General features: G+C 40.7%; 1 protein-coding gene across 2 annotated transcripts in view; it reads right to left on the bottom strand.

Annotated features, from left to right (window-relative positions):
* The window catches only part of LOC148340758 (interleukin-1 receptor accessory protein-like 1-B), a 163,026-nt gene that overhangs the window by 16,208 nt on the left and 133,553 nt on the right, over window positions 1–13,265 (bottom strand). For both annotated transcript variants that reach the window (XM_088289171.1, XM_088289170.1), the window contains one exon: window positions 2,717–2,849. In XM_088289171.1, the coding sequence (XP_088145297.1) occupies window positions 2,717–2,849 (133 nt within the window). The remainder of the gene's footprint in view (window positions 1–2,716; window positions 2,850–13,265) is intronic.

Below are 13,265 nucleotides of genomic sequence, written 5' to 3'. Positions count from 1 at the left end.
AATAATGTGGTTAGCTTTGCTGTTTTACAAGACAGCGTAAACATTTCAGGGCAAGAGAGCAATCCAAACTTTTTGTTTTCTTGAACCCAGCCACAAAAACAAATTAGATGTGTTCCTTTGTGTAATGATGTGTAGGCGGATCAGTAATTTAAAAAAGCTCCAAGCTGTTGGCAGTTGTTGAGAAAAGGTACCGTTGTCAGAGCCAATTACCAGAATTTACTCCAACTTTTTACAAGTCAGCCATGCCTGTAGTTGTGTACAATAATAGATCTCGGGACACAAATGAAGGGGAATGCAACCAATACACTCGTTGGCATGTTGTCTAAAATAATCACAGGTAAGAATTACGTGATTTGTTTCATTTACAACGTTTAACAAAATTCTAGACAATTTTCTATTAGCGTGTTTGCTGTTTACCTGAAGTTCTGCAAGGTGCTAACATTCCATGTATGCGTTCTTTCGAATTAGTATATTGTCACATCATGTGGCAGACAATTCACAGTGACAACCAAAAACAATTAAAAGGACAGAGAAGGGAGGACAACAGCAAAACAAAATGTCAAGAATCTGCTACTGTGTGTCTGTGCAAACAATGCAATGACGGTCAAGCATATAACCTTTTAAAGTTACACAATTGCAGCAATTCCCAGGGTGCACTTAATGATGCATGGCATAAATTGTATGAAGTAGAACAAGGGCCGCTTTGGAATACATGTGCCGAAGACCACAAGAAACCTGCATCTGGAAAGTCCCCTAATTTGTAGAGATCAATGAAGTCATTAAACAAAGGGGACGCTTCATTGACCAACTACAATGGAAGTGCTATTGCAGTAATAGCCGTGCATTACCTGTACAAAGTAAAAAAACAAACAAAAAAAAAACGAATGGACACTTGACTCTTTCAAGATCCCCTGCCTTTGTCAGATCATACTTGTCGTGAAACTCGATACTCTTTTTCAAGTTTCTTTTGAATTAAGGGTCATAGACTTCAACTTGCACTTTCACTCATGTGAGACATAGTTTAGAGATTGTTGCTCAACCCCTGTCTGCGTTTTCTGCATTTTGGTTCTTCTCACTGCAGGTCAGTGTTTCCACAACAATTATCGAAGAGGTATGAATGAGGTTCTCAAATTAGAAGCACAAAAATAAACATTTCAGCTCAGAGTTTCTTATTAAACCATTGACAAACGAGTAGACAGATGGCACTCAATATTTGTAGAGAGTGAATCTGCGTATTTGTGTGCCATGCAAGGTTCGATGCGCTTGTTTGGGAATCTGCACCATGCTGGGCTTTTCACCATAGGTTGCCATGGGTGTTTCCTTTCACATGTGCCCGACGTACCTGTCAATTTTGTGGCTGAAAGTAGACTATGTTTTACGCCTGCTGGAACTGCATCTAAGTTTTGACGTATGTATTATAAGCAGTTGAGCAGAGAACAGGCAGACAGAAACTGAGATCTGCAGGCATGCTAGGTGGATGTCATCTATTTCATTTTTAAATATGACAAAAGCGAGCATCAATCTTTGCAGAAATTACTTAATCATTAAATGCATGATTAATATCACCTTTATTATTGCATTATTATTGTCATCTTTATGTTTATAAAACATCCCACTGTCCACGTTTCCACTATTGAGGTGAAGGTTGGGTTGGGGGGGTGGGTAGGTGGTATGACACAGGTAGAAAGCGGTCTCCAAATGCCCACTACACCGACCTGTGAGCTCTCCAGTCACCTTAATTTTAGCTGCATGTGGAGGTCTGCTTGCAGTTCCTCGTAAACATACTTCGGGCGCGTTTAACTGTTGCGGGACACGAGCAAGTCAATTTCTTCTTCCGCCATGCCAAGGACTCTCAGTGCGCCTCTCGTACTCAGCATTTAGAGGGAATGAGAGTTGAATCACGATGGCGGTGTTCACGCCCACAATGGCGCAAAAGACCATTTTTTATATGCGCCACATAGCGCTTGCATTCATGGCAAAACTGTGGATATTAAGACGCCGTCTCATGCCACACTTATACTTGGCACAAAATTAGATAAATATAATATAATCCATCCATTATATGTTCCACTTCTCCTCACAAGGGTGGCAGGGGGTGTTGGCAAAATTCCAGACAATTTTCTGTTCGTATAGATTGAACATGTTTTATGTTTAAAATGTCCAAAGCCCTGTTCTAGGGTCATATTTTCAGCCTTCCTGGCTTACTGGCTTATTTCATGGCGTCTTTTTCGCCTTCATCATGCTGCCACCTTGAATTCTGTAGGCTCTAATTGGTCTGGTGTTTTTTCATCATAAGAGAGCTGTGCTGAGAGCCGAGCAGAGCTTCCAAGCAGGCGGGTAGACATCTGCAAATGTCAGGTCACCGACTACGACACTAACTCCTCCGCTCAGCCTTGCCGTACTGCTCATAGTTAACCTTTTCATTAGGCGGCATTTGTCCACGGTCGTGGATTCCTACTTCACATGGACCACAATGTTTCCCTTTTCAATGCTTAAGCAAGTTGAAAAAGAGCTTAAGGGTGTCCTCCATGGAAACGTCTCCAACTAAGCTGCTGTTCCTACAAACAGAATGTTTGCGTCATTTTATTTGTATCTTTTCATGATGTTTTCTCTGCCCTCATGAACTACTACTTCACATGCAGGCAATGCAAAAGATATAACTGTACATACCATTGTATTGTGTTACTTAATGAAGACCCGCCATGAAATAACTTACTTGATGTCACTCTCCCGCACCCGCTCCTCATCCAGATCCTCAATAAACTTCTCCGCCTTCATCCAGTAAATGAGTGGGCTGACATCACCGCTGTACCCGAAGAATGCTCTGCACGTCAGGTTGACGGGAATTCCTGTGGGACGACAGGGGACAGGGAATACGTTGACTGCTTGAATCTGTAATTATCCTTCGCATTGAGTATGGAACAGCCATGATGACACATGCAGCACTGTCCAATTAGCCCTGCTCAGTTCTAAATTGACACTGTAGGCCTTCTAAACTAGGATTAATTCCCATTCTGCATTTGGAGAGCATCACACTATCAGGCTCCCCAGTGGAAACATCTTCTAATTTTGATCTCAAAGTCTCAAAATCACCTCTAGGATACAGTTCAGACTGTCCTGAATCCTTTATGTTAGTTAAGTTGCCATTTATGTCGACTGCCAGGGGATTTTACATGACATGATTGTCTATCCTCCCCACCATCTGCATCAGTCCGCTTATGCTGTGTGCAGTACAAACATATTTATCCACACCTTGTAATTACTAACCACAGAGATAAAGTTCTGAATATAAGATGTGACTTTCCTTGCTTTAACCCGGCGGCTTCAACACGATGCGCTTGATTTATTAATTTTACCCGATCACATGGGTGTGTGTGTGAATTAAATTTTCCAATTAACTTTTGAAATGTATTCACATCAAAACATTCACATGGATACTCCGAAATACTCTACTCAAGTGTACATCCTCATCAGCAAGAAAACACAAAGTAATGCAGCTTTGAATTTGAAGGCAATCGACCAATGTAAAAAGCAGTTGAGTTGAATCTCAAGATTCTGGACCTTATTTTTGTTTTCAGATTTTGTTGATGCGCAAGCAGTATTTTGACTTCTGTGGTACTTGGTGCTGGTAGGCTGGCTCTCCATTCTGCTCTCTGTGAATGTGCTGGGTTTCATTCGGATATTTTCCAAATAATAAGTCAAGTGTTCTTCATTGAAGCTGTTGATTTGGTCACTATAAATGTGAATTCAAAGTACCTCCAATACGAAAATAAATAAACAATATAGTTCCATCATAACTGTGTCTCAGTGCACAAAGCAATGTACATAAAATAAACCCTAGTGTATTGAAGAGCTTGAATGAGCTTGTTGTGGAAGAATTTCAGAGCCCAGACCTCAACCCAACCACACACCTCTGAAATGAACTAGAACAGAGATTGTGCCACAGACCTCCCAGAATAATTTGAAGCTGTAACATCTGAAAATGAGTCATCAGCAGAATAGATTGTTTTAATCTTATTCATAAACTGTATCATATACTGGCTTGGTGCTATGAGAGCCTTGCAGTGTGACGCATGAGAAGCAAAAAAAAGAATTAAAAAAAATCATCAGGAATTCCATAAAGAAGCTGCAGCATGGATGCTCAAGGAAGCACTGCTGGGCACACATCCAGCAGTATAAAAAGATGATTCAGCAGATCTTTGTGAGCAATTCAGGATCCTTGACCCGGTGGCGAAGACTCAAGCGGCTGTGACATTGTAGATAACTGTTGTGTATAATTGGTTACTTGCTACTTGGGGGACGATAAGGACTTTATATTCCCAACTCTGCTTCTTAAAAGCAACACAATTGAAAAGCAGGTTTGGAGATTCACCAAAGGCAGAGCTGGGGGACACTTTTTTTCGTGTGTCTCAGGACTTAGTACAAATACTAGGGTTGTATTACACATTTAAAACTGCATCTGGGTCTTTTCCACAACACAGTTTGGACAAGTTGCTGTTTCTTAAAAAGTCCACCGGAGGGCTCTAAGGCACTGCTACACAAACGATGCATAAACAGAGCAAGATATAACAAAATGAACCCACAAGCAGAATCTTTTATGTGACAGTGACTTGACAGCATGCATCCACAATGTCACTCCACACACCTAGTACGGTATGTGCTCTACTGTATATGCACACTTGGCAAAGACAGAATCATAAGCTTTGTTGGAATTGAAATTACACACAGAGCTGAGACTTAAGTGCAAAAGCAGACCAAGTAACAACTCCTGTGCAATGAATCACTAAGAATAACGATAGCATTCTTTATGCTTTTGGTACACAAGACTGCACTAGACATACAAGTGGAGTTCATCTATCCGATCGAAACAATCCAACTACTTTGTCGTCAGAAAGTAGGAAGACGGCCCCGAAAATAAAGGGGGTTATGGTGTGAACAGGAATAACACTTCAGAAGTGGGATTTCCTTTTTTTTTGAGAAGCTCAACAGTAATGAGGTCACATGCAGCTCCTTTGACAAAGCAGGAAGCAATTAAAGACAGAAAAGCTGCACAAGAACAGCACAGGAATTGTGAGAGCAAGTCTGACACCTTAAAGGGTGGATGACTAAAATCGGAAATCGAGACAATATGTAGGCATACTGTGTATTAACAATAGATTGCTGCAGAAATTTGCATAGCATCAAGGTGTATATAGTGGATCTCATTTAATCACATTAGCCTAAGAACACTGAAAGTACAAACCCTCTCACTATCACAGAGAAATCCCTGAAAGCACTCCAAGGCCCTGAGTGATGAGGAAGACCTGAGACATCGAAGGGTTACAGCAGCTAATTGCCATGGCTGGGAGCCCTCGCTTGTCAGCTGTGGCAGATGTCCCATTTAAATTGATACTCGGAACACAATTTCACTGCGTTGTTTATTAAAGCTTGCGCCTCTCCAATCACATTTTCTATCACCTTGTGGATGGTCAATGATAATCTCCTGTACTCATACTGTGGGAGCATACCTCATTATCGTCGGCCGCAGTTTCTTTTAATTGCTAGATATTAGCGGACACAAACACTGTTCAACATGTTCACATATGGCAGGCATAAAACCAAAATGCGTAGCATGGCATGCAAAATTCCAATTGCCCTGCTTTCTGAAGGTCCATGTTGCCAAGAGAGCTGTCTGCAAATAAAAATTCTATCATTGTGGAATAATCCATGACGAATAGACAAATAAGCGAATAACAAGTACAATGGCGGAACAGGAGATGGCATTTGTAAAGATTAAGAGCTGCTGTGTTTGCACGACACACCGTATGTTGACAATATGTGTAACAAAAGCGCCACTATTACGGGTGCCCCATCCAGCAGTCGTTAACTATGCACTGATTCTGTTGCGTATAGTCTTGCTCATGTATTCTCCGAATGAAAATCGTATCAGGTATTAATGAAATATGAGAAAGGGACAACGGCCACATTGAATGGGAGAAACGATTTTAACTGCAGTTGGGTGAGCACCACAACATGATGATCACTGTCATCTTGGCAGCGAGAATACTGTTGGATTAACTTCATTTTTTTACATCTGCTATAGATTTTTACCGTATTATTTTTCTAATACAAAAAAACCCCTCTTTAATTAATAGTCCTTAGAGTTATGCTATTACAATTACAATGTCTGCCCAAAAGACATCAACAAATGAGAAGAAGCACATAAATGTAAGTAATATATTTGTGTTTCATAGTAGAAGTTTTATCGGATGTTTTATACTTTGCTACAATTACGTGTTTTGAGTTGTGGGTTGTCCAGCTGGCTTTCAGACCAAACAACAATGCTAGGAGCCAGGTAGTACAAATTGAATGCCGTGACAAATTGATTTTCAAAATAACACTCGAAATTTCATTTGATATATGTAAGTTATTGCAATTAATAAGTTGTTGCTTAACACTTGGTGGCATGCATCCGGTGCTGATTGCATCAAGGATAGAGTGCTTCTGAATAGTTTGGCATCCGTTTTTTCATTGTTTCGTTGTGTAGTCAATAAATTAATGTAGTTACAATTAGGAACCAGCGTCGTGTCTGCTTACCACACAAACTGCACGTGGCTCAAAGTGATGACGTAGCGGATTGAGTACGGTCCCAAATCCTATGGGGATTGTTTTTCCACTCTTTGTCTCCCCCCTCCCGAAACATGGTAAAGGGGGAGAGGGAAGACAAAGATAAAGGCTTAAGGTGATTGGGCCTTGGTCTGACATCCAGAGATGAAAATTCATCACTACCCTCCAGAGGTAGGCATTTTGTTCCTGACAGATGCCCGTTTTGATCATGATTAACAAATGATGGAAATCTTAAAAAAAAAAAAATGACAGACTAAGCATTGAAGGAAGTAGATTTTCGTCCGTCAGAGTAATCGTCACTAACTGGGTCATTTGCAGATGGACCTTTTACTGTCGGACGCCCGTTTTGATGACGTGTTATTTATTATTCTTTTTTTTTTTTTACTGACTTCTGACCGACTGACGGAGTGACCAACTTATGATTCAGTTTGAAGAAGATGACAGCATGGCAAATGACTGACGGGCACCCAGGCTGCTGATGGATGAAAAATGAAGGAGCGGCAACATTTTGTCCACCTCCGCTATCCTCTGCCATCATTCAACCAATTCCGCACTCCTCATTGGCCCAGCATGATGAGGGGTGTTATGAGAACTGGCTCACTTAAAACGCCATTTTGTCAAGACAATAAAATAGTGTATAAAAAGGCAGATCATTCTTAATCTTTGGGTATTTTGATGAAAACATGTCACATATATTTTATCAAGACACCTGGGAACCGTTTTGAACTGTAAAAAAAAAAAGCATAATCTCCCGCAAGTTTTCTTAGTGCAAAATCCATGCACTTTAACCATGATGCAATAGCAACTGAATGCGGAGTTTCACATGCGACCATATGAGTCCCCCAATGTAACCGTTTGTGGAGTTATTTTTGTGTTTGAGCCAAGATTTGAAGTATGAGCAAGGTTCAAATACGCTGCTACTCGACAGAAGTTATAAAAAGGTGGAGCAATGAAGGTGTAACCACCGTGTCTCTCTGTTGCTGATGTCTCGACATCCATGTTAAAGGCTCAATTGTGCTTCCTCTCAAACAGTATAAGCATTATTTGCTCATGCATTTCAGGTATCTTATTTTTTACTGTTAATTAGCCTTTGCTATGGCTCCCAGGAAAATTAAAAGAGAGAGTGATTTTCAAGTAAGAAGCCCTGGAAGGTGTTCATATTGTGGCTGTGTTGTGTGAGCTCTGAAAAATGAACATGATCAAATTTGGAATATGATATATTATACACATATATTTTGGTAATTTCTGAAACGTGGCTGACAAATGTCTGAAAATGATCACTTTAATATAGCTGGCAAAAATATGTCTCGTGCTGATAGGCCTAAAAAAGGTGGCGGTATTGCAATTCACGTTCAATGACAATTTGGTGCTTCAGTGATTCTGTCTGAATCAATCTGCAAACAACTTTTGGCACTGAATGTAGAAATATTAAAGAGTCTTCACAGAATGGTTGTTGGGCATTATATGTCTGTTTTAAATATAATTAATCTATCGCTTACCACGGGTATGGTACCAGCAGCTTTTAGGACCGCCGTTATCCGACCGTTACTTAAGCAACCAAACCTTGACCCAGAGAGTCTCAACAACTATAGGCCGGTTTCAAATCTTCCGTTTATTGCAAAAATTCTTGAAAAAGTCATAGCGCAACAACTTAATGAATATATGACTGCTAATAATCAATTTGAACCTTTCCAATCGGGTTTTAGAGCCGACCACTCTACTGAGACGGCCCTTGCTAAAGTAACTAATGATCTTCTCATAGCTATGGACGCCGACACCTCATCAATATTACTTTTACTCGATCTTAGTGCCGCTTTTGATACCGTTGATCATAACATATTAAAACGCCTTGAAACGTGTGTTGGCATTTCAGGTTCAGCGCTTTCTTGGTTTAATTCGTATCTGTCGGAGAGGACGCACCGTGTAATTCATGGCAATGCGACTTCGGATCTTTGTAAGATCACATGTGGAGTTCCGCAGGGATCGGTACTTGGACCTCTATTGTTTAGCATCTACATGCTACCGCTTGGTGATATTATACGGAAATATAACATTAGTTTTCACTGTTATGCTGATGATACGCAGTTATACATGCCGTTGGATATAACGAATCCGCGCGACTGCTATAAATTAGAGGCATGCCTTGCCGAAATTAAACAATGGATGTCTTTCAATTTTTTGCGTCTTAACTCAGATAAAACCGAGATGCTCATCATTGGACCAGCGCGTCATCTGTACCTTTTCAAAGACACCACTCTGAGTATCGATAAATGTAATATTACCCAAAAGGATTCAACAAAAAATCTCGGTGTTATATTTGACGCAACTATGTCATTTTAAATGCGCATTAAAAATATTACTCGAACTGCGTTTTTTCATCTGCGTAACATTGCTAAAATTCGCCCAATTCTATCAACGTGTGACGCGGAAATCTTAATCCATGCGTTTGTTACGTCTCGCCTCGACTATTGTAACGTTTTGCTCTCGGGTCTCCCCATGTCTAGTATTAGAAGTCTGCAGTTAGTTCAAAATGCAGCAGCTAGACTCTTAACTACGACGAGAAAGTTTGATCATATTACCCCGATATTAGCCAATTTGCATTGGCTTCCGGTCCACCTTCCTATCTTGTTGACCTCGTGGTACCATATGTTCCGTCCCGGAATCTTCGCTCCCAAAATGCTGGTCTTTTAGTGATCCCGCGAGCCAAAAAGAAGTCTGCAGGTTCTAGAGCGTTCTCTATTCGGGCACCAATGCTTTGGAATGCACTACCCTCAGATATTAGAGGTGCCACCTCAGTAGAAATGTTCAAAACACTATTAAAGACGCATTTATACTCTTGTGCATTTAGCTGAAATATTTGTTGGCCTGTTTACTACCGCTTTTTTTCTCTTTTCTGCCCCCTTTTCCCCCGGCTGGGGGATTAGGTGACGGTGACCCACTAGGAAGTTTAAGGCATTGACCAACTGGGCATGCACCTGTTCCAGTGACGTCGTCTTCCTGCAGCGCGACATTTGATAAATTTATTTATATACTTTAGCATCTAATTTAATTATTTGTTGGCCTGTTTACTGCCGCTTCTTCTCTTTTCTGCCCCCTCCTTCCCCTGCTTGGGAATTAGGTGATGGGGACATGCTTTGAAGATTACGGCACTGACGAACCGGGAAGGGACCTGCTCTGCCGAAGTCGTCTTCATGCAGCGCCTCTTCTGATTTCCTTATATTTCAGCACTTTGTTGAACTACTTGTTGGCCGGTTTACTATTTCTGTTCTTTCTTTTCTGTTCCCAATTCCCCGACTTGGGAATTAGGTGATGGTGATTCACTTGGAAGTTGCTGTTCTGAATTTACACCAACTGACCGGTACAAGATCGAAGGCTCATCCTCGGATATGCTGTCATGGATATTACGGCCCTGGATGAGGACCCACTCCACAGAAGTCATCTTCCTGCAGCACTTCATTCAATTAACTCTCACATTATCTCATCTATTATTGCATAGCATCATTGTATGTGTCAAATGTTGCCCAGTTGGCATCCATTGCAGCCTGGTCATCCTGGAAGGGGGATTCCCCCATCTGTGGTCCCTTCTCAAGGTTTCTCACTTTTCCCCTAATGAGGTTTTTTGAGTTTTTCCTTGCCCTCCTGGGGGTTAAGATCGGGGATGTCGATTGTGGTTATGTAAAGCCCTTTGAGAATGTCTGTGATTAAGGGCTATACAAATAAAATTGACTTGACTTGACTATGCCTCCACGTGTCCCCAATGAAGCATCACAATCCTGAAAGCATCATTGATCCTAATTGAATTACAATGATTTATTTTGGCTGATGATTGAAAACTGAACTAGCTAAATACAATTTTGAATGAGTTAAAAGCTCTGTGATTCTTTGAAATCTCACCACTCAGCCAAACCTTAAAAGCCCCGATAAAACAATGCTGAGTGAATTAATAATTGCCCTGATTCTTACTTACGTAACTCATAAATTCTCATCCCTGGGGATTTCTGTAGTGACTTAAGTGACCACTGCATTGTTGCCGCTGTTATGAATACCAATGTACCCAAATCAAAACCTTACATAATTTTTAAGATGAATTTTTACCATTTAAATCAACATGCATCACAATTCATCAAAATTTGCTTCTATTGGCTGGAAAAAGTCAGGTCTGATACTAGATGTCGAAATGTTTTTGCGATATTTTGATGCAAATTGTGAATAGACAAGCCCCTTTACAGAGATACAAGGACGAGCAAACTAATGTGGTTTTACCCAGAGGCTATTCATGAGGGCGACCGAGATTGGCCCAAGGCAAGAAAAATAGACTTTCTGACAGATTGGTCAGGTTTCAGACGTCTAAGGAAAAATTGCTCTTCCTTCACTAAAAAAGCCAAATCATAATTGTCTGTCACAACTGACTAACATTTTGTCAAAAGCATTTGACACCATTGACCGTTTTGTCATTCGGGATTTTCCGAGTTTACCTCAGTAATAGGTCCCAGTGCATAAAATAAAAATGTGCTCTGAATTTGTTACTGTCCATAAGGGAGGTGCTGCAGGTTCTCTTTTGGGCCAAAGAGTCAATGACATAGGACTAAATGTATCCGATGCAAATTTGCATTTTTATGTCGTTGACACTTTTATTTACTGATATGGAGGAACTCTTTTTCAGGCTGTCAAATCGCTGCAGAAAACTTTCCCAGCTACCCGGCTTTCATTCGTTCACTTGAAACTTATAAAACAAAGCTTATTCTGTTTTCTAACCATATAAAGTTGGCTGAAATTATTTCCAGATTGCACACTCTCTTGGGAAAGGGTGTCCACACTTTTTCAGCATGGGAGTTAATTATAAAATGACCAAGTACAAATGATGTACCTACTTTTTTATTTATTCATTGATTTAAAATTGACTTTGAATTCTCATTATGTACAACGGTGAGGCATGCAACAGGTATATGACTGATGGCTACCCTGTATGTCAATCATTTTGGTCTTCATAAATTTAACGTGGTCTTGCCAGGCCAAATCCTAACCAAATGCCCGAGCCTCTTCATCTAGCTCCTCTCGACGTGCAGGAGCTGTGGCTCAACTCTGACTCCCTCCTGAATAACTGAGCTTCTTGACATACCTCTAAGGGAGAACCCAGTACACCGCGGAGGTAAACTAATTTCAGTCGGTTGCATACGGGATCTTGTTCTTTCGGTCACAATCCACAGATCGTGATCTCAGCTGAGGGTAGGAATGATGACAACTGGTAAATCGAGAGATTTAGGCTCAACTCCCTCTTCACAAGACAGAACGATACAGAGTCTGCATCACAACAGATGCTACATCAATCTGCCTGTCCATCTCAGGCTCCATCCTCCCCTCACTCGTGAACAAAATACTTCAAATCATCCACTTGTGGTAGGATCTTATCCCCGACCTGGAGAGGACATGTCACTTCAACCGCTTCACACTGGGCTGCGGAACTCTCCAGGCAGAGCTGATGAGCACGGTTTGAAGAAGCCAACAATAGCACATCATCTGCTAAAAGCAGAGATGTAAAGATAAAGATAAATATAAAGATGTCCTTTATTAGTCCCACAATGGGGAAATTTGAGGTGTTACAGCAGCAAAGATATAGATCACACATCACACAAATCAACTCTGCTATCAAAAATAATCCATACAATTCTCCAACTCTGCATTTTTGTGATCCCAAAATATTAATGCTCGGTGTCATCTTGAAGTAAACTGTGGGAAAAAGGTTGCTTTTCATAATTAGCACATTTTATAAGCCCTTACTAAGTACTGCTGCTCTATCAACGAACCAACCCGGTTGGAATTCCTTTTGTCAACAATCTCGGAATGATGCCAAGCTCCAAGTTCATGTGCTGCACTATATACCTGTACCATACACTGAGTCTTGTGTCACGCACACCTTGCCCTTTTAACGTCAGCAAGCTGTTGTGTGTGTGCAGTAAAATAAATCGAGAAAAACAGCACATGATGGCCTGATAAACCAAAAGAAGAATTGTACCCAATTATGATACCGGATGAGTCCCAAACATTCACTGGAAATGAGCAAGCATGATTTCCGATTGATAATAAGTGAGTCATTTTATTCCTCATGCTCCATAATACAAACCTCTTGGAAAAGATTAACAGACGGGGTGAAAAGTTGAAATTGTGAATCGCAGTTAGTGCCACGTAATCTATAACAAGATAACCCGTCTACTGACACAATGGATTAGTCAGAGAAGGAATGTTAATTGATATTCGGATGAATTGTCTGTGAGCATGATTTATTTTTTTTTTAAACCAATATGGCAGGATCAGAAAAAGCAACCTTTAGTGCCACAGTCGTAACCGTGCCTTTAATGTTTCTGAGTTAGTAAAGGATAATAATAATAAAAAACTTAAACCTTTAATCTCCTAAGGGCTGAGGTCATTATGTACAAAAAAAATCTAAATTTGCAGATTTTTTTTATGTCATACTTGGTTATGTGCCACTGGCAAGAAAGGACAATGACGATTCAAAGTCATGCAAAGGAAGTGTGGTGGGCCTCCTTGTTGTCAATCTCAGTGCGATGATAGTAGATGGGGGATGCTATTTGAGGGTGGCTGGCTGTAACGTCTAATGCCAGGGCTCATGGGGAATTACGGGGGAGATTTGGAAGGAAACG

Source organism: Idiotropiscis lumnitzeri, chromosome 3 (genome assembly GCF_059441095.1).
Source record: "Idiotropiscis lumnitzeri isolate Australia: NSW breed Sydney's pygmy pipehorse chromosome 3, RoL_Ilum_1.0, whole genome shotgun sequence".
NCBI lineage: Eukaryota > Metazoa > Chordata > Actinopteri > Syngnathiformes > Syngnathidae > Idiotropiscis > Idiotropiscis lumnitzeri.
This window is presented reverse-complemented; position numbering and strand designations above follow the sequence as displayed.